Consider the following 22,655-nt stretch of genomic DNA (forward strand, 5'->3'; position numbering starts at 1 on the left):
CCATATTTCTCTTTAAGCTCTTATATTTATGATTTTTTTCAAATAATAAGACACCTTTATTCATATACAAATTATTTACACATACACATTATACAATACTAAATATTGGTACAAACTTAATTTATTAATTCTACCAGCTTAGTCTTAAATATTGTTCCTTTAAAAATGTGCTAAAAGCTAACTAAGTCAGTTGGTGAGATAGTTGTGTAAAACAAAAATTATGAAACCACATGGCTTAGCAGGTAAAAGTACCTGATTCCAACACTGCAGTTCTGAGTTTAATACCCAGGACACAGATGGTAGAAAGAAAAAAACAATTCTGGCAAATTGTGCATATGTGTAATGAATGGTATAGGTACACACAGAATATATAAGTAAAACAAAATATATGAATAAAATATGGTAGTATGTTCAGCATTTGTAATTTACAAAAAAATGAAGTATGCTTATTACATTCTTTCAGAAGTTTTACAATAATTAATGGAGAGAATATTTAATAAATATTTAGAAGGTTAAAAATGTACTTAGGAAACTGAACCAAATAAAAGTAATTATATTTTATCTAGCTCTGATAATAGAACTTAATAATAATTACAGAATTATTAAGTTCATCTTTTAATTCAAAGGAGTCACCTCACTTATTTTCTTAGCAAGCAGACATTAGACATACTTTTTTTTTTAATTTGTATTAACACCATATCAGCTGATAGCAGTTTCCAAAATTTTAGTTTTGATTATAAATACAGAAATATAGAACACCAATTTCTCTTAAAACATGATTGACTTTTAAATTTTCTTGTGCCAGCAGGTTAAATGTCATTATATAAAAAAATATAAAATACTGTATATTTCTACATTCTGAAGTGAATAAAACTTGCTCTACAATTTTAGATGGGTTGTTAATAAATCCATTGAATTCCATAAATCATTAAAATTTTAAATACAAACACAATGTACTGAATAATAGTATTCATATATTTCAATACTATAAATATAATATGATATATAGTTTTTTAGGTTTCTATAATTAAACACACATATAATACAGTAAATGCAGAGGTTTATTTCAAAGAAAAATTATAACATGTATGAGTTTGTGTACACATAAGCTATGCATTGTGAGGTATTTAAAAAAATTGTATGTATAAAAAAATTCTAAAGCATTGTAAGAATTTCAGGAAAACTCCTACAAAATGTACAAAAGTACAAGACACTTTTGACGTAAGTGCCAGGTGTTAGTCATGAAGCCAATGTGAGTTAGAAATAAATGTACTCTAATTTCATAGTAATTCTATTACAACCTACTCACATGAAAAACTATTTCAGCTCAGGTATAATAATCTTGTACTAAGGAACTTCTATGTGGAAGAGCATTAGGAAGCTTGTTTTATGGAAAATCTATCAGTCTATTACCACTCCTTCTTGCCTCCAATAACTATGCTAAGAGTGGCATGCCATGCCCCGTTTGTTCTGAGGCAGCCAGAGTGTAGAAGCCCTCTCTAAAGGACCGGAGGGCTTCAGAGTATACACACTTTGTGTCTTTACTTCATTTCCCATCAGGCTAGTTTCAGAATAAAAAACAAAACAAAACAAAAATCCCTCTGGAGTTGAACACACAAAAGGACATCTGCCCCTGCTTCAGGTGCTTTCTCCAAGTTGTAGACACAATTATTTCTACACTCTATGATGCTGTCTTCTTCTCACAGTCACACCCTGCTTCGTAGCATCATTTCTTCTGTGTCTATCTTTCAAGCCTCCTGTCATCATCTCATTTCTGAAGCATTCTCTTATTTTGAAACTAATCCATGGACCTTCTCTGAATCTGCAAACACTCTATATATGTTTCCTATATACTACCGTCCGTTTTGCTCTCCATCATACACAATAAACCACCAGCTTGTACTTACAAAAATGCATGTCTTCGTTAGTCAAAAATACAGTTCAATGCCCTCTTCTCCCAGGGCTAAGACACTGGGCCAAATTTCAAGTCTGGAGAGCACATAGTATTTATCTGGCATTTACCACTCACTGTACTCAAATTTTAAGGAAAACAGATAATTTACTTAATGGTATATTTTTGGAGTTATTTCTGGCTTATATGCTTTATAGATGATAGTAAAAATATTGGTGGATAAGCAATATATCACCTCTTAAGCACAAATATGTAGCCAATATTTAAATCCAATATGTACAAAAGTCCCAGGTTTTGCTCAAAATCGTGTAGAAATTCCCACTAAAGTCTAAACATCTGGAAGATTAGTCTGAATGCAGCTGTCAGCATTTAAAATTTGTTAGAATTCTAATTCATAAATGCCAATGAAAATAATGGGAAACTGTCCCTCCCTTCGCATGTTAATGAAGAAATAAGAAAACATGGGAGCCAGGTCTTGTTACAGGGGCTTATTAGAACACAAGAGATCCTATATAGCACTGTTAGAAGGAAGTCACTTTTGGCAGGCACAGCATACACTAACCTGTAGAGAGGCACAACCCTATTTCTTTCTAGAAAGGAGTTTTTCAGGTTAAAGGTATGCTCTGTTTTCTATAAATGTAGTGCATAATTTCTAACTTGTCAACTTGTTTGGTTTTGTGGCAGTTTCTCTTTTTAAAAATGGCATTTGGGATGGATTTTGGAAACAAGATTAAGTCTAAAGAGCCCCAGAGGCCCAAGCTGCTTGTTTTTCTCCAAAGACTACTGCCCAAATAGGGAGACAACCTGTTATTGCTTAGTCCTCAGTCCATATGCATCTACAATCTTTCTGCTTGATGATCTTAGTAATCAGTTCATTTTAAGAACTATTACTGGATGTTCACATAAAGGGTTAGGATTTTGAAGATAAGAAAATTAGGGTATGAATTTATTATGTTAGAAAGCATTCACATTTCTCTGACTTAACAATAATATTGAATACTTAATTTTGTACTGCTCATTTTCTGGAATTGGGAGAAATGGCAAGAGTTATGTTTACTGGTTTTGGTTTTGTTAAGAGGGCATTTATCTGCCCGCATTATATTCAGCCATGTGTAGCTGCCTATTTAAGTCACAGCATAAAGTGATGACAGCTCCAGACCACTCGGTAAACTGGTGCACATCAGGCTCACAGGACCTCAACTCAGTGGTGTGACACTATGTCTTAGGGGAACTATCAAAACACCATCAGCTTCAAAAATGGGACCCATTTCCAAATTAGATTGGAATAATTCTCTTAGCATCTTTCTAGTTGCTTCCATTCCTTCTCATGCTAAATGGAGTCCTTATACAAAGATATTAACGAAAAGCCACCCCTGAAAATTGGAAAGTGTTGCAACTTTAAACTGTAGGTGGTAGCCATTGGTTCTAAGTAATTACACGAAAAGTTTATGAATAGAGTTCATGTGTTGTTTGAAAGATAGGAATATGCATTTTCCTCTTCAAAACGTATTTATTACATTTCAACCTGACACAAGTAAAGAGAAACTTAAAGCAAGATCAAAAATGCCTTCAGCTTAGATGGCCCTCTGTCATTTAGAATCACATTTAGCACGTCTTTCTTGGGAGCATTTTACCCAAACTAATTCACGTGATTCTATGGGAGCACATTACTGCCATTTCTTAAAAGTTAATGAAGAGATATAAGAAAGAGGCCTAAAAAGCACTGAGAAATTAGCAATTGTTTTTCCATTCTCCAGGCAAAAGAAATGAAGAGGTTTTGTGCACATTATTTGATACAACCATATGTAATCATTTTTATTAAAAATGGAGCATTTGGTTTGGTAATTTCATTTTACATCTGATTATGGATATTGGTAAGTCAAATTGATCTAAAAGAAAGATGTTCTGAAAACTATAAATTCACACTTTTCTATGTAATTGTAAGACATCCTATCCCTGAAGATTTTGGTCTGTGTTTGAAGTGCAATTAAGTCACGTCATGTGGTACCTTATACTGCAAACCATGGTTTGGGTACCTGAAAGGATTAATGTTATAAAATGCTAATATCAATTGATGCTTTTAGGATAGAAAAAAATCACTGTTCTTACTAAGACACCTATATTACAATCCCAAGGTTTAAACCTCTCTTTAATTTTCTTCCTTGAGTGGTGTTTTCCACTTCCTTTTCATTTGCCACCATGGTTGCTCAACACTTGCCACTCTTCATTTCTGACAATGGAGTCCCTACAAATGTTTCCTTAGTTGATTTGAAATCTACAGTGTAGGGTTTCTGTTTTGTTCTGTTTCTGGTGGTGGTGGTGCTGTTGTTTTACATGTTTGTTTGCGCTGGATTTTGTCTGTTTGTTTTGTATTTCTGAGACAGAGTATTGTATTGCTCAGGCTGTCCTGGAATTCGCAAGTACCTGAAGATTATTTGTTATGTTCTTGGATCACAGGTATATAAATCAGTCCCCTTTTTACTTTATTTATTTATTTATTTATTTATTTATATTATTTATTTATCTATGATTCTAAGCACTAAACCCGTGTTTTGTGAATGCTGAGCTAGCTTTCCTCAGCCTTATATTTTATAATTAAAAGTGATTACATTGGTGAAGTGACCATTTCTCATACGTACACGAAACATATTTTAGACAAATTAGTCTGGATAGGTTACCAATTTTGTTATCACATAATAAGTAAGATGTAACTTATTTGATAACTGTTTTCAAATTTATGAATAGTTGAGTTTTGAAAAGAACCTTAAAATCTATAACTAAACTGAATTTTCAGTTTCTTAAACATAGGTAATGTTAGTCAATTCCTCCTTTCACATGCACATGATTTTAGGCTGCTTATTGATAAATGTTTCAATGCCTAGTCCAGAGAGGTCAGTGAAAAGACAAAGACAGCCAGCAACCCTCACATATAAGTAGTGTTCACAGGATTCTGGTGGGAGAAAAGTAGAAATGTGGTAGATATTATGTTTAGATTCTACAATAGTGTATAATATATTTTTATTACATTGGTAGAAATTAAAAGGCAGTAAGCTGCAAAGCATATATTATGTAAAACCCACAGTTTTTGAAAACCAGAGCAAAACATTCTCCCCCAAGGGCCATGGCATACAGCTTAAATTCTCTAACAAATGATCCAATTAAAGGCCATATGTTTGGGTTAAAAAAAAAAAACCCAAAGATGTATATATATAGTTGGAAACCTATAGTCTAGATAGATTTCCACATGAACATACCAGGAACACTTGAGTGCAACTGATTTCATTATTTGTGTTTACATTTTTATAGAATACAAATGGCAAAAAAAGGTTATATAGAAGTAGAACAACTTTATTATTAATGTTGAATTTTTTGAATGCTAGGTTATGAGTAAGTATTTTTTCCTTGGACATTCTGACAATCATCCATCTAGATCTGCAAGAACTTTTACATTAGAGTGATTTATGCATGCGTTTTGTACCCTGACATCTGAAAACTCAATTAACACACTGAATTTTTATCTCAAAAGGATGGAATTCCATTCAACTTTGTAGAGTGATCTGTCCAAAACACACATCACCACACACTTTTAGATGTTCTTAATCAAACACAGTTTTCTCATCTCCACTTGTCTCTGCAGAATTTAGCAGCAAATTCCAACAGCCAGAGGAATGAATTTCCTACAGGCATCAGAGATCTCTCAACTTTTTCATGTCTAGAACTGATGTGATACCTCAAAGATTAACGCGTCATCCGACCAGAGACTGTGTTGGAAGATCTTAGCCAGTATTGCTGAGAACAGCAACAACAGGACCTTCCATTATTAGCATTGTATAGGGATGTCTTGTCTATCCTTTTTATTCTTCACCATGTATTTTCCATTTACGTCTCTAAAGAAAGCTTTTCCAGGAAAAAAATATCTCATAATTAGTACACATCATTAATTTCCCAGTCAGTTAGGTCTGGTTCTATCTGAGAGAACAGGTTGTGGTTGAATCCGTCTTTAATGTTTGCTAGGCTGTGCATCTGTTCTCAACCTGTCTTCTCTTTCATACTCTACACAAAATTCACTCATCATGATTTCTAAGAAGCCTCTCGTCAGGAATACCACTTAAAAAAATAAATGAATGAATGACTGAATACATAACTACATCATCCTTCAATGCCTCTAAATAGTTTCTTTTTTGGTAATTGAAACTATGTGTCAAAAGAGACTCAACCTTCGGCCTAACTAGGATGATGGGCAGCAGAGCCCTTTTCATATTATTGTGCTTGGAGTACTCGTTTACTCACTAGCCACTCTTATTCTTGTTAGGAAATATACAATTTATACTCCCATAGTAGGTATATGCATATGACAGTAATATTTGTTTAGATCTACAGCAAGAGTTTAATCGGATTTTTGAGATTTAAAATTATTATGCTCAATCTTTCTGAAAATAAATTATATCATACAACTATAAATGTATTATTTTGTTAAATTTATCATTAGGTAATAATAAACCTAGGGATTTTATTTATTTTATTTACGTTAGGTATATATTTGAAAGCAGTGATATATAAGAAATATTTCTTGCAGTGAAAAAACGTTTGTTTTCTCTGCCTCGATTTGATTTTCTTCTACATTGAACAAGTCATTTGCTTTTGTCTAGGCACATATTAATATTTATTATTAACAATACATGTTGAGTGAAAATAGCAATTGTAACTGATTTTTAAAGCGAGATAGACATAATTAATACCTTGACACTATTCATTAAACAAAAACATATAGGCATTTATAGTAGAAACTAGCAACAAAGTGTGACAGATCACATATTAGACATATGTGTGCTATTTAAATGTGTTATCACTGATGTAATTGTCTTGCAAACAAACAATGGAAATGTCATTTTATTAGGATTTATTTCAATAAACACCTTCAGAAACAAATAAACTAAAATTTCACAGTGATATTTTAGAACTATTAAATAAACAGCTGCCATACCTTGATTGGGAGAATAAAAATAGAAGAAAATTGCAATTCTATTTTAATATCTGCCATCAAAATAATAATTGTAGAGAATTTTACTTCTGTGATATGTATGTAAAAATTTAAATTCTTATAAAAGAACGTACCTTTTGTAAAGTTAAAGCATGTAAAAGTGTAGAGTGTATAATTTCATTCAAAAGCAGTACAATATAAATTAAGACAATGAAGAGGTTAAATCTTTAATATTTCATTTGTAGAAGAGAATAAGTACACAGAATAAGTTAGACAATGGTAAAAGAAATTTAACTCACATATAAACGTTGCTGTGGTGAATCAAAGGATAAATTTGAATAAGCAAAAGGAATAGCAAGGGAAATTTCTGTAATATTGTGTCTACTTTACCATATGTTTAGCTTTCTCCACTGCAGCGTTGATGTTTGTCTACAATATGTACCTGTCCAAGTTCTGTAGCTTCTGGTAGAGGAAAGAAACGTGTGTGTGTGTGTGTGTGTGTGTGTGTGTGTGTGTGTGTGAATGTTATGTGCAATTGGTGTACTGCAGTTGGATGGTGATCCACGAACCCAGTAGTTGGGAAGAATAAATTATGTAGCCTCTTATAGATTGAAATCTTCTTAGAAAAACAAGACTGTTTATTAAACTTATCCTACTGTATATATCATTAGCTTTTATACCGTTGGATGTTGCAAGAATGATTAGTAAGACTAACTTTTTTGTTCTTTAGGGATGTGTGATATATATGGCATTTAAAAACGATTTGAAGAAATATATTTCTGTGTGATTGTTCAGTAAGCACTAGTGTTAAATCTGTCCATATCTAATTTGGCCAATATACAAGAATTCTGGTGCAATTCGGGGAACATCTGTAAACTAATAGTGTACTAAATATTTCCATTTTAGAAATATGTCATTTATTTAAGACTAACATGTAACTCTAATGTCGCATTTATTTATTTATTTATTTTTTACAATTTTGAGTACTTTATCTACACCCTTACAGAATTTTCTTATCTACAATGCCATCTTTCCTGAATTCTTCCCTATTTTGTATTGACTATTTGATGTAATACCTTCTTGTCCCTATAAACTATTACTGTACTGAATGCAATTTGTTTTGGTTTCACATTATCATTGAGTCTGAATGTACATAGTAAATTATTTATGGATAAGCAGAATGCTATTTTGGTCTGATTTATTGAGATGCAGAGATACCAATGGAATAAAATACTATAATCTGTCAAAACTACAGATATTGATTTCTAAAAAAATAACATAATAATAACAAAAGAAAATCTTCAACATTTCTATAAAGAAGTAAAATACAAGGAAATATGATACAGAAATTAAATAGTATAAATAACTCTGTCTACTAAGTTAATGGCTAATATTTCCATTACTGAAATTATTAATGAAAAGCGTTACTGTCTTCCCTAGCTTATCCTTAACAGTGTAAAGGCTTTGTATGTGTAATATTTCTTCATACAGTTTCTTGTATACTGACTTCCCCTATACTTGTCATTGAAGGCAAGTTTTAAACCAGGAGCTTAAGCTACTATCTATAGTCAAAATTAAAAAATTCAAAGGTGTGATGGAAGCGAGGAGTTGAAGAAAACCTGCAGAACCCAAAACATCAGCACTTATAACAATTAAATGTCATCAAAGGTCAACACACACTATCATTGGCCCCCATGGAATATTATCTAAAAAGACCCTCTCATCTGTGTTGTTGATGGTTCTACAGGTACATGATCCAACCTCCATCAATTTAGGAATCAGTATATGCAGGCATCTGTAGTAGATTCAGACATGAGTTCTGAATCATAAAAACACTTCTGTAATAGAGCTGTGTTAAATCATCGCACCTCATGTAAAAATCAACCTTGGTGTAAAATATAAAATGGTGAAGTTATCATAGATGAACACATGAAGCACTCATTATGATCAAAATTACACTCAAATTTTATCATTCAGTAGGGTTTTGAAACAGCCAAACTATTAACAGAAGAGGGTCACTTTTACATTTATACAACTAGTGAGTGATGAAACATTATACCCAATGTGCAAAGGGAAAAATGCCCTTTATTTTGTAATGAAACCAATTGGAGCCCCCTTTAAACACAGTGCAATATGGTTTCACTGTTTCACAGAGCCTCTCATTACATGTGTCAATAATAGTAGGCAAACTACTTTGAGCTTCACAGCATTTATCTAGCAGCATGAATGGCATTAATCGATGGGGTGCTTTTGATGAATTGGAGTTCAAAAGCAAAGCCAAAAATGACTTCCTAAAAAGTGCTTAGGAAAGTATTTATTAGACATATGCCAGCTGCCAACAACCTAAAGATACCTTGGCTCTTGGCAAAATCATGCTGTTGCCAGCTTACAAACACAGAGGCAAAAATGAATTTTGCCCCACTTGAATTGCTTTAAAGAAACAAGTGACATATTTTCATTATTTTTTTTCAGTCACTTCTCATTCACCTGCCCATAGTTTTCATGGGTATTGCTATCAACACAATTTGTCATGCTATGCAACACGCATGCAAAAGTCTCTCTTCTTTGAGAGGAGTAAGTAAAAATCTTAGAGGAATCAAGTGTACTAGGCTTAAGTTGTGGGCACATGCTGTACACAGATATGTACTCTTGTATATCCCCTGCTTAAATACTGAGAAATTTTGTGTGTGAAACAGGACTCCTTACACTCCATCTGTAATGAAGGTGGCTTGTCCACCCACAGAAATTCACCACATTTAACTCAAGCCTAATTGTTCCAGTTAGATTAGGGATCTTCTCAAGGTTGATGTTTTTATATATAGTCTTCATAATATACTAAAAATGGAACACTGAGCACTATGACTTCCAGCGTGTTTGTGAAAAGTCTATTCATTCTGTGTCTTCACTGTCTTACTATAGCAAGATAACAAGATAAGAAGTGAGATTTTTTATTGATAACAATTTGGAAAATAAAAGAACTATAAATTATTGTATTATTTTCTTAAATTTTATTGTGTTATACCAACAGAATACCTGGAAATATAACAAAAGAATGTTTTTCCCAGAAAGTTAAATCTATTTCAAAGAATTAGAGTTAATTCTTCAAATATTGTGTTTGCTTTTTCATTGAAAGTAATATGCCTCATCCATGTTTTTAGCAGTATTTTATATTTGGATTCAGATGAAAGACAGTAAGCACACTTCTCATGATTCTTAAAGTGCATTGAATTTATTACTGTTTTTTTATACAATAGTAGTTCACTTTTTGCAATACTACAATAGATAAAATAGTATTCTCAGAAAAAAATCTTGGTGACATACATGAGGGAAGAATTAATGACATCTGCTGCTAATTCTTTCACCTTCAGATTCACTATGTATTCTGGAATACAGTCAGAAGTGCCAGAGGCTGTTCTAAAAAGGAAGCTAACTGGATTGAGTACAGTATTTATGCATGGTATGGGAAGGCTTTCCCTTCTAGTCAGACATTAAAGCCATTTTATGAAGAAGCCATGGTGTTGGGAAGTTGAGTAAAACAGTCATTTTTCTGTACTCATATCCATTTCTGCTTTGTTTTTGCATTCAAACCAATTTTGTGTTAAACAAAGTCAAGAGAAAGTAATTTCAAATCATAAGAAATTAATCATCACTATTGCAAACCTTTATTTTTCAATGGCATTTTTATCTTTTGTATGCCAAAGTTCAGTATTTAGAAAGTACAGTATTTAGACAGTACAATGAAGTTAACTTAAGAGAAATGTTTTCCAGTGCTCTGAATTAAACTAAAAGTCAATTATAGTAAATGTAAAGATAATCACTAATATAATGTACTGGTCACTACCAAATATCTAATTGAATTGCTTATATTAAGGCTTTTCACAAAATAATTTTATTTTTATATATGCTTTAATTTTTTTCTTGTTAGTCAGACCCTGAAACATTTTAAATGCACATCTTGAGGCTATCTATACTCATGAGAATTCCTTCTGAAAGAAATAGAAGATCAATTTAACTTATTTTTCTAATGAATTTGACAGGTTTTAATAGCTCTGAAACATTTTCCTCCTTTCACAAGTAATGTTTAGCAAAAGAACTTACCGTGTACAATGAGAACATACTCTGCGCTGCTTTGTCCAATGGTGTTGGTGGCCTCGCATCGATAGGTGCCATTGTCTGTTTTGTTCAGGAATAGAATGTTGAGTTCCCTACCACTCACAACCATTCGATCAGGATCTGGTAATTCGGCACCATCCTTTGTCCACAAAACAGGTTCTGGCCTGATGAATACCAGCATGCAAGTAGAGAGAAAAAGAAGAAACGTTGAGTGTCCTCTGCATGAACTGAAACAAATCCTAGAGCCACCTCTTTATGCCTATGTGATGGCTTTTACAAAGTACAAAACAACCATCAAGCATTAAGGCAGAAGAGTTGGAGGCAAGATCAATATAATTTAATTTTGTTCGACTTAATTAATAAGAGTTGTTTAGGAACACATTTGTCGAGTCTCTGCAGCTGTTACCTCTGTTGCTCTGCTTATGTTGTTTCAGTGTCCAGATGCTGCTGTTAAACACGAGCCTCTCACAGTGTGCCTCACCCCCTCCATTGAGACAGGTTTTCCTCAAATTTACTTGAAATTACATTTTTATGCCACTTGCCTACCACCGTGACATGATGTTTATTGAAGCTATCCTTCACACCCCCAAATGTCTACCACTTTCTCTGCTCTCCTAAAGAATTTGTCTAGAAGTACTTCTTTTAAAAATGGATTCAGAAGACCTGTGAGAAGTCTTACAAGGTAGAGTGCTTGTTATCCAACTCTGACAGTATAAATTCCATGTCTCGAAACATGGTAGAAAGAAAGTAAGTCTTGAAAGTTGTCCCTTTACACACTGTTGGAAAAAACACGTACACACACATACACACACAGACACACACACACACACACACACTATATATATATATATATATATATATATATATATATATATATATTTAACACACACATATATATCTTTACAAAATAAAGTAAAACAATGTATGAGATTTCTTCATTACTGATATCTATGACTATGAGTCACAGTTTACATGAAGTATCTGATACTCTTTAATAATTTCAGAATTGATGAATTTGAAATACATAATTTTCTTTCGCTTCCTGACATTGTGCTCTTGCAGGTATTTTAGTTGGAAGTCCTGCTAAAGCAGTTAGGCTTTGACACCAATTTCTGATGAATGTTCCAGCATTTATTTCAAATACCTGTGTAGTAAAAAATGGCTTTGTTTTACTGAGGTCACCCTATGACATGCTATAAAGAGATACTTTCCATTGGTTAGTGGGGAGCCTCAGAAGGGGCTACTTTGCTACAGAGTGGAGACTTCCTGTCCTCCTTGTCTCTATGAGGGGATGGGTGTTAACGGTTGAGTTGGTAACTAATGTGGAATGATGGCCTATAAGATGTAGCCTCCAAGAACAGTCAAAGAACTGCTATCATGTGGAAAATTTATTAGTGGAAAAACTTCTCTTAGAATCCATGAGTTAGCTACCAAAACCCTACTGACATAAGCAGGATACCCTTGGTCAGGTAACCTCACGACACCTCCACAAAATAATGGTGGCGTTTGACATTCATTCAATTGGTTGTCTGTGGGCTAAAACCATTTGCTCAACATCCCCACCACAAACTACACATGCACATATTTGTTTGCATGCTACAGAGATATCAAGATGGAAATGACACCTTCCTGACACCTAACTTCAAAGCCTCAGAAAATGCTGTGGAGGTTGCTGGGGGACAAATTTATCTGCAGTCTTCTCCAGCTATGACTCCTATAAACTAAAGCAAAAGTACCAGGCAAGATATGTCCATTTGTGGAGTTGTGGCAAATCTGCTTTGAAAATAATATTGCTGCTGAACTGATTGAGGCTTGCTGCACAAGAAGGTATCAAAGCCTTATAGAGTAAGTTTGGTCATACCACATGTGGGCGGTTGAGATCATAGGGTCTAGAACAGTGGCTGAGATAGCCGAATGCTAAGAGCCTTTAATGCGACTCCTCATGTTGTAGTGACCCCTCCCATAGAATTATTTTCTTTTGCTACTTATAACTGTAACTTTGTTACTCTTATAGATCATAATGTAAAGATTGATATGTGGGAAAGCTGACATATGACCTCCAAAGGGATCGTGGCTCACTGGTTAAGAACTGCTACTCTAGAAGGTAACTGAATACTGTCATTTAATTAAATCAAATTACCATCTATTTGTCTTCTAAATGTTTATATTTATACTTATATAAACATATATAGAGAAATGCAATTCTCAGCCCTAATTCAAAATGCTTCTTCCCAGTGAATGACAATGTAGACAGAGGCTTCCTAAGATGCTCAGAATAAGTGATGGAAGAGTGCTAGCTTCCCCCCAAAACCTCAAGTAACATTACAAAAGACTGAGCAGAAAGAGTGTAGGAGAGTGAATCTGAGGGGAAGGACTATAAAATCTCATCTTCCGGGCAAAACATAGCAATTACACTCACAGACACACAGCAGCACAGACACCTGCCCTGGGTCACAGGAACAGATACACTAACAGTCAGCGAAGGAAAGAAGAGGTGCTCTGATGTCCCTTATAGTTCACTGCTGAACAATTTATTGCTTCTTAGTCTCAGGAATAAAGTAGTCACCACCTTGGATGTTCTCTCACAGATGACACTACCAGGATGCAATGCATAGTTCTGATCCAGACTCACACAGATAGCCTCAATCAAACTAAATGCATCACAAAGCAGGACCAAAGTCATGAATCTGGAAAAGGCATTGGTAAGGGATGAAGGGGAGTTACTAGCACCAGCCAAGGACAATATGTGCAGTCATCATCAAAACCCTACCCAGACCTAGCCAAGGGACAGAATATTCTCCACAGTTAAGTGGAGACTGGGGACTGACTTTCACATGAACTCTGGTGCTCCTTATTTGGCCATGTCCCCTTGATGAGGAGGCCCGATGGCACTCGGAGGAAGGATAGAAGACTACCAAGAAGAAACTTGATAACCTAGCATCATATTCAAGGGGAGGAAGTCCCCATCAGTCACAGTCAAAGGGAAGGGGAATGGGGTGAAAGCGGGAGGGACGGAGGAATGGGGGGATGCACGGGATGAGATAGCAATTGAGATGCAATATGAATGATTTTATTTTTCAATAAAAAAAGTCATTAAAAAAAAGAGATGGGAGGGGGATAAGAAAGGGAGTGGATGATAATGGCATAGACTAGCTTTAAACATTATGAAATTGTTGGTATACACACTTAGGCATAATTATATAATATATATATATGAGTGTGTGGGGGTACGTGGGTGTGTGGGTGTGTGGAGGTATGTGTGTACATACATGTAAACAAATAAGGAAGGCTTTTCCCCCAGATTGAGGGACTCCAGTTTGCCTTTTTCCTCTACCCCTTCCAGTGTGCACCCCTTCACTTAGTTGCTCACCTGTACTCTATGCAACAACCTTTGTAACAAAGACACAGCTTGAGTGCCTCTCTGAGGTATTCTAGCAAATTAATTGAACCCAAAGAGGGAGTCATGGCAATACGGGTTCAGACTGTGTTGATCAGAAGGATGGTTTACAGTCGGCTATGTGTAATTGGCCTAAGACATAGTAGCCGATTCCTGGGATTGAACCTTCCTGCTGCGGGATTTGACACTATCTCTAGCTGCACGGAGTCAGAATTGAAGTGAATTACAAGTTTCTTTGCGGATGTCCCTGGGAGGAGGACTGATGGCTGGCAGGGAGAAGCTGGCTGGCACATATATGCTTGTGAGCAGGGTGAGTTACTGCAGCATGTTAGTAGAGAACGGGAAACACTTTGTTGTTTTCCTGTCTCTTCAGAAAAGAGAAAGCAGAGAAATAAAGGAAATTTTATTACCAGAATTTGACCAATGAAATGTCTGAATTATGAAAGAAATTGAAGAGGTCTAAGTATATAAAATGATGGGGAAAATATTATTATCCATATCCAATGATATAGGGAATTTTAACAACATACCTTGTAAAAGAGAACCAAATGCTGATAAGTCTCTACTTGTTCTACTTGCTATTAGAAATCAATAATTTGAATTTTGGAATACCCTGTATAATATTTTTGTGTGCATATCTTCAGCATCCCTGGAAATGGTAAAAATAGGTCAAATGACACTAAGATTTGTATCAGAACTGATAGAGTAGTTTTTATGTTTTTCACAAAGCCATATGAAACCTATAATAAAGATAATGTGGAAATATTTTATTTGAAACCACTAACATTTGTAGTTCTTCCCAAATAAAGCACTTATAAGAACAAGGCAATTCTTTCTTGATGTATAATTTGAGATTGGTAAATGAGATATAATTGTCCATATATCCAAAGTTAACACCGCAAGTCTATTTTATTTTATTAATATTTTATTTAATTTTAATTTATGTCCATTGGTGTGGGAGTGTCAGATCTTGGAGTTACAGACAGTTGTGAGTTGCCATGTGAGTGCTGGGAATTGAACCCAGGTCCTTTGGAAGAGCAGGCAGTGCTTTTAACCACTGAGCCATCTCTCCAGCCCACAGTGCAAGTCTAAATTGTGATGATCTTTTAAAATTGGTTAATATGGTTTCAATTACCTCTTAAGCACATGGTTATATAAATACATCATGAAACTTAGATATGTATTTAAAATAGTATAGAACAAAAATCAAGGGATGTGTTGAAATTTAGGTGCTCAGTCTGTATTTTAATTTTTTTCTAAACAAAACAACTTCATTCTAGTGAATGTAGTAAATGAATAGAAAATAAACGGCAAAACAGAAAAAAAAAACAAAACAAAAGTAAATAAGTAAAACAACCTTTACAAATGTGTTGACACAAAGAGATTGTGACTGAAGTCTGTGTTACATCAAACTAAAATTTTCAGGATCTTATTCTGGGAGATAAGTCTTCAGAGTGATGAAAATGTTCTCACCACAAGATGTTGTTTAATGAAGTGCAGGTTAGAGTTTGTGCACAGATTGTAAACAGCCTACACATGTTTCCAATTAATATTAAAATACTCAACTTAGTACTAGTTATCAAAGAGATGTTTTAAAACAAAGCTTCTCTTTATTATCTGTAATATTATTGTAGGATATTAAAAATGTATTGTTTTCATAAACATGCGATTCATTTTATGAATTAAGCAAAAATGTTTCAGGTTTTAAAATTATTTTGTAAAACTGTGGGAAAATCTCTGGCTAATGCTATTAAGTTTTAGAGAAAATCCTAATGACTATGAAAAGTATGTGGACTGAAGATCAGTTTGAAATTGATAGATGAAGAAAATTTTTAATTTTCCTATGTTCAGAAGATAAGTAACCCGAGAGTGCTGTTACCCACACACTTTCCCGCTGCGTAGACTGAGGCTGCTGCTTAAAGTCCAGTTCCACATTTAGTTGACAAAAAAAAAAAAAAAAAAAAAAAAAAAAGACCAAGAGAGGGGGGAAAGAAAGGGTGTTTGATGAGACACATAGACAAGAGAAACAATAAAAGATGAGGTTGCTTAGTACTTTTAAAATATATAGAAACAAATAAAGAAAAAGTTTTTTTTTAAAAAAAGAAGGTTCTTTCAATGCTGGAACAGATTCAAAGAATCATTTTGACATTTTTCTCTGTTGGAAGTTACAGATGAGATGATAAGCAGGAAATAATCAAAAAATGATTACTTTGAGGGTGTTTCTCAGGTTGATCATCTTAAATGTAAAACATAGTTATTTGGTACTAACGTTCAAATAATATGCTCTCATATAATTTGTAAGTAAAATTCTACATGTATGCAAATTGTTATAAAATATTGCTTGGTGTATTTGGAGTAAATACTCTGTTTCGTACCTTTTTTTTTTTCAGATTTAAGTGCTGTGTTTTTTAATAGTAAACGAAATGTTTTCCATGTGTCTTTTTTATTTCTTTATGTTTAAATATATTTAGACGTGTAGGTGCACAAGCGCACAGTTGCACATAGACATGTGTTCACTGTGTTTGTAAGAGTAAAGAATGGAATGTGGCTAAAATCTGGATGTAAAGTGAATAGATTAATTAATTAAAAAGAACTTAAGACCAAAGTCCAGTTTCCTTTTTCTTGAGCTGGACAACTTTTAAAAATTATTATTATTATTATTATTATTATTATTATTATTATTATTATTATTATTAATTTTGTCACTTTGTTTTTGTTATAGCTGCTTATATTGGTGTTAGATGCAGCATTGCTTTTTTGTATACCTGGTATGTACAGCACAAGTAAGTATGTTGAATGTCATGGCAAGCCTGTCAGCATCAGATGACAGCTTCCTGAAATTAGTTCTTTTTTTTTTTTTCTACATTTGCATGGATTCCAGACTTAAGTGGCAAGCACTTTTACCCACTGAGCATCTCATCAGTTCTCTTTAATTTTTAGAGACAGGGTCTCTGACTAAACTGGGGAGTGCCAATTAACTAGGCTGCGGAGCTAGCAAGCCCAGAAATCTACCTGCCATGCCTGGGGAAACCACACACACACTAATGCATTTTACTTTTCTCCTGGCTACATGATCTAGCTGTCCTGTTCCATCAAAATTCTCCACATAATGCACAGAAATCTCTGAAAGCAGGAAACAAACAAGTCTACTCCCATTATAATAAGAATGACAAGGGTTCTTATACATAGAATTCTTAGAATTCTAAGAATTCTGTTCTCATAGTTTTATTTTTTAGTATAAATGGAAAGAAAAATAGAAAAGTTTGAAATAACCACACAGGCAAGGAACATACTTAAGTAACATCGCCTCGAAATATATATTTTCCATAGCATTTCTAACTTGTTATAACTAGCCCAGAACTAGCTACATAGTGAGCCCATGTCTCAAAAATAAATAAATAAATAAATAAATAAAATAAAATAAAATATAATATAATAAAATGTTTAGTCTCTCCTCCTCTAATCCTCTCCTATTCCTTCCCATCCATCCCAGCTCATCAAGTTGCCTCAGGACTGAGCCTGTTCTCTTCCCCATGTGGCCTGACAAGGCAGTCCCTCCAAAGGGAAGAGATTGTAAAGCTGGCACAAAGAACCCCCATTGCCCTTACTAGAGGACCCACATGAAGCCTGAGCTCCTCATTGGCTATATATGTGTCGGGAACTTAGTTCCAATCTATGCAAGTTCCTTGTTTGATGCTTCAGTCTCAGCAGGCTTCTCTCAGCCCTGGCTAGTTGCCTCTATTGGTCTTCTTGTGTGGATCCTGTCACATCCAGGGCCTTTTCTCGTTCCCCTCACTTTTCCACAAGAGTTCCTACATTTAACCCAATGTTCGGCTGTGAGTCTCAAATTCTGTTTTGATTCACTGCTGGGTGGAGGCTCTCAGAAGACAAATCTGTCAGCCTCCTGTCTGCAAACATAGCAGAGTATCAATAACAGTGTCAGGGGCTGGATCTTTCCTATGGGGTGTGTCTTGGGTTGGCCCAGGCATTGGTTGGACATTCCCTCAATTTCTGCTCTATTTGCTCTGGCTTTATCTCTGCACATCTTCTAGGCAGGGTGAATTTTGGTTGAAGTTTTTGTGGGTAGGTTGGTGTTCTTCTCCCTCGTAGGACACTTGTCTAGTTAGAGGGTGTCCTCTTTAGTCTTTATGGGCCCTGATTCTAGAAGTCTCTACTGGAGTCCCTCTCATAGCCTCCCAGGAGCCTACCATGAGTTAGGTCTCCAGCTTGTTACAGAGATGTCCCTGCCCACAGTTTTCTCTATGTCACTCCCTGTCCTTCCTGACCACACTGTATAATTTGGAATTTTTTTATCTGAATCATTGGTTTATGAAATTGAAACTCTATTCATTCTATCTATACTTGTTTTCCTCACAATCCTTCCAACGAAAAGCTTGACAATGGAATCTCCTACTGAAAAGTCACCTTTAGTAATTCTATGTGATAGAGGCAAAGACATCTTAAAGCAGCTATAAATAAAGTCAGGTTGAAGTGCTGAATTAAAACATGTGTACTGCCTTTAATTTTTAGTGGAAACTCTGATTCCAGCTTATTTACTCATGTAGATATACCCCGACAAATATATTGAAGTTGTATAGCATCTAATAAAAGGAACTGCATTACATTAATGATAATGTTTTGTTGGGATAATAAAATCAAAATCAGACTTCTCATCATATTTAAATTTTAAATAGCAAGTAAGATATCTTATCATATGGTACATGGGTCATATTTTCTAAGACACTTCTTGCCTCTGAGTTCAAAGACTTATGGTTGAAATGGGAAACAAACTATATGCAAAGATCAAGTAGGCTAGATCCTAATGGCATTATTTTAGAGTGACTGAGAAACCCTGGCCCACTTTTCATTGATAACATGGTATTTACTAATTGATTTTTTTAATGTACTGAGCAACAAAGCAATCATACTTTATACTGTATAATTCAAACCAACTTATGCCACAACAAACAAAAGATTATACCTAGAAAAGATAAGGTTCTATGATGCTAAAGGAAAGATAGAATTTTGTACTGAAGTTAAGTTATTCAAAGTTGGGGAAAAAACACTTAAACTGGTCTATTAGTATTTCTAATGTGGGAAAAACAAATTGCCCAGGCCTTATCTCATTTAACATTTCTCTCTTTGATAAGCATAGAATATTAATTTGTAATTAAAAATCCAATAATCTTTGAGTAAAAAGTTATTGCTTCCTACAATATAATTATCTATATTTTTGGCACTAAGCAAAACCTCCTTCTATGTGTTTGCATTAAGCATAAAACCTCCATGATATGTTTAAGAAAGATCATTCTTAAATAAAGAGTTTTCTCAGCTTGTTTTAAAAAAAAAAAGTAAATGTCTGAATTTTTCCTCTGGAACATTTTAAAATTTTATTTATTTTATTTTTTGCATCAAAATACGTGACTTTGAATTTCCTGACTATGCCAGTGTCTCAAGCTGTAGAGAGTGTCAGGACAATATGATGCCAGAGATTACATTTCAGAAATCGGAATGGATTCTCCCTTTAAAAGCCACTTCAGTGCTAGGTTGAAGTGGTAGGGTTCTGTTTTCCAGAGAGAGTTCAGTCCGTTGTTCCTAGCACTACAAACTGATACTAAGTAAATGTGTCAATCTGCTTTCATTTTAATCACTCCCCACTATAAATTCTGCTTGCTTCTTCTCCAATATTAGTGCTGACAGTCATAGGGAAGTTAATAGTCAGGCATGACTCATTTATGTGGTAGCAGGGAATTATATTCTTTATGTATGTAAAGACCAAAGATAATTTAATATGAAATTTAAAACTTTGTGAGTATATTTCAATGAAATTCTTATAAAAGGAATATACTTTTTCTGTATTATTAAACAGATCATCCTTAGTAGCATTCTCTTTTATTTTTACGTTCATAGCCGCTCTATTTGTTTTTTTTTTCTACTTATTTTTTTTTTTATTAATTTATTCTTGTTACATCTCAATGGTTATCCCATCCCTTGTATCCTCCCATTCTTCCCTCCCTCCCCTTTTCCCCTTATTCCCCTCCCCTATGACTGTGACTGAGGGGGATTTCCTCCCCCTGTATATGCTCATAGGATATCAAGTCTCTTCTTGGTAACCTGCTGTGACACTTAGTAGCATTCTTATTCTTTTTTCTAGAACTAAAATTTCTTCAGTTGGAACTTTTTTGTCTGTAATGAGTTAAAATCACTAAAATTTAACATGCTCATCCATAGTGTCCCAACACTCAGATTGACTGTAAATATCATGTTGAATATAATGATTTTCAAATTATTTATGATTTACATTAAAAAAAAAATACTGGGTAACACATCTCCCAGAAAAACTAGCTCTACCTGTGTCTTTAAATTTTTATTACATATCCATTTCCTCCATATCTATACTAAATTTTCTTCTTTATCAATTACTGCTGTGGGTTTTATAAAGAAAGATCAAGTAAAATTTATTTGATAAAATAGTAATGAGCCTCAAAAGGCAATTTGAAATGCATTTCTGATACATGGCAGTGCTCCTGTGTTACCAGACATCCTAATCCTTGCACTGTAAACCAGCTCATATTTTTCCTCTTCCTTTTCTGATGCCATGCCACTCTTCAGGCCTTGCCTGCACACTGAAGTGATGATATATTCAGCTAACCATGAGTCAAGATCTGTGCTGCTCTAATCTGCTGTCTTTGAAAAAAACTGTATCTGCCTCTTTTCTTCATTTGGTCTTGCAAGCATCCCAGGTATGTCTGGCACTCTGCATTTGAAGGAGTTGTAACTCTAGGCCTTCATCAGTCCCTGGACAATCATTCCTACTATATTGGAACCTTTTTTAAATGGTCTTTTTTTCTGAAATTTGTGACATTATTTGCTGTTTGACTTTTTCATTGACTTTAAAAATTATAATGTCTGTCTTTAGGCAGTGAGGTACATACATGTGTGACTCTTGATTCATGCAAGAAGATTTGTTTTACATGTTCTCACTGGATAAAGTTGTTCCCCATAGGATAAAAATTTTTTATATAAGTGAGTATATATCATTTAACTCTTTCTGCTTCTGGGTTAACTCGCTCATTATGATCATTTCTAGTTCAATCCATTTGTCCACAAATTTTGGGAATTCCTTGTTTTTAATAGCTGAGTAGTATTCCATAGTGTAAATGTACCACAGTTTCTTTATCCATTCTTCTACTGAGGGACACTTAGGCTGTTTCCATGTTCTGGCTATTATGAATAAGGCTGGGGAGACCTGGTGACACTCAGAGGAAGGATAGCAGGCTACCAAGAAGAGACTTGATACCCTATGAGCATATACAGAGGGAGGAAGTCCCCCTCAGTCACAGTCATAGGGGAGGGGAGTAAGGGGGAAATGGGAGGGAGGGAGGAATGGGAGGATACAAAGGAGGGGATAACCATTTAGATGTAATATGAATAAATTAATAAAATAAAATGTAAAAATTTTTTATATAAGTTGACTTGAAAAACCTAACCTCTAAAGATATTTTGAATTAATTATGTTCATACAATTTGTTCCCTACATATATTTTTGCAGAAGTGATAGTTAAAATATGTAACAAGCAGTAAATAACATATTTCTCTGTAAATTATACTGGTGAATTCTAGAGGATTATTATCTCCAAATGTATGACACATAATATAGAAAAAGACTGAGAGGAAAAAAATCACATATTAGTTCTGAAAGAAGAAAATAGGCTATTCTTTAACATAGTTGCAATGATTTCTGTTTTCTTTATCATGTAAGAGTAAGAAGATAAGAGTTATTTCTGTTTCTGATATCTTTGCTAAAATTACTACATGGATGATTCTGTTACACGTAAACACACATAAAATCTGTATAATAATGTTTAGGTAAAGATTAAAAATTATACAATCTCACACCTAATGTCTTCACACATGACATATTTTAAACATACAGGCATAAAGGTCTACTTTCTGAGAATGTCATTCATGCATATGATGGTTCCTTTTCCAGGATTATGTCTTAAATATTGAGACATTCTGATTTAGATTTCCAGCTAAACATTTACATAATCCCTCAAAATAATTGGCTTCTTTGCAAGAAAACTGCCTTCCTGGAAAATGATCAAGAAGTGCATATTCTCTGTGGATCTATAGCCATGGTTCTGCAGATTCTGATGGGTTGCACAAGACACTAGAACATTTAATTGAAAATGATTGAGTGCCCAGCACACCACAGATGCCCAGCCTAAATAACAGCCGTGGAGATTACT

At 34.3% G+C, this 22,655-nt stretch overlaps 1 protein-coding gene across 3 annotated transcripts in view; it reads right to left on the minus strand.

Moving 5' to 3' along the window:
* Cadm2 (cell adhesion molecule 2) overlaps positions 1-22,655 on the minus strand; it is a 919,117-nt gene that overhangs the window by 66,694 nt on the left and 829,768 nt on the right. For all 3 annotated transcript variants that reach the window (XM_051150131.1, XM_051150132.1, XM_051150130.1), the window contains one exon: positions 10,992-11,170. In XM_051150131.1, coding sequence (XP_051006088.1) covers positions 10,992-11,170 — 179 coding nt within the window. The remainder of the gene's footprint in view (positions 1-10,991; positions 11,171-22,655) is intronic.

The sequence above is a fragment of the Acomys russatus genome, chromosome 8 (genome assembly GCF_903995435.1).
Source record: "Acomys russatus chromosome 8, mAcoRus1.1, whole genome shotgun sequence".
NCBI lineage: Eukaryota > Metazoa > Chordata > Mammalia > Rodentia > Muridae > Acomys > Acomys russatus.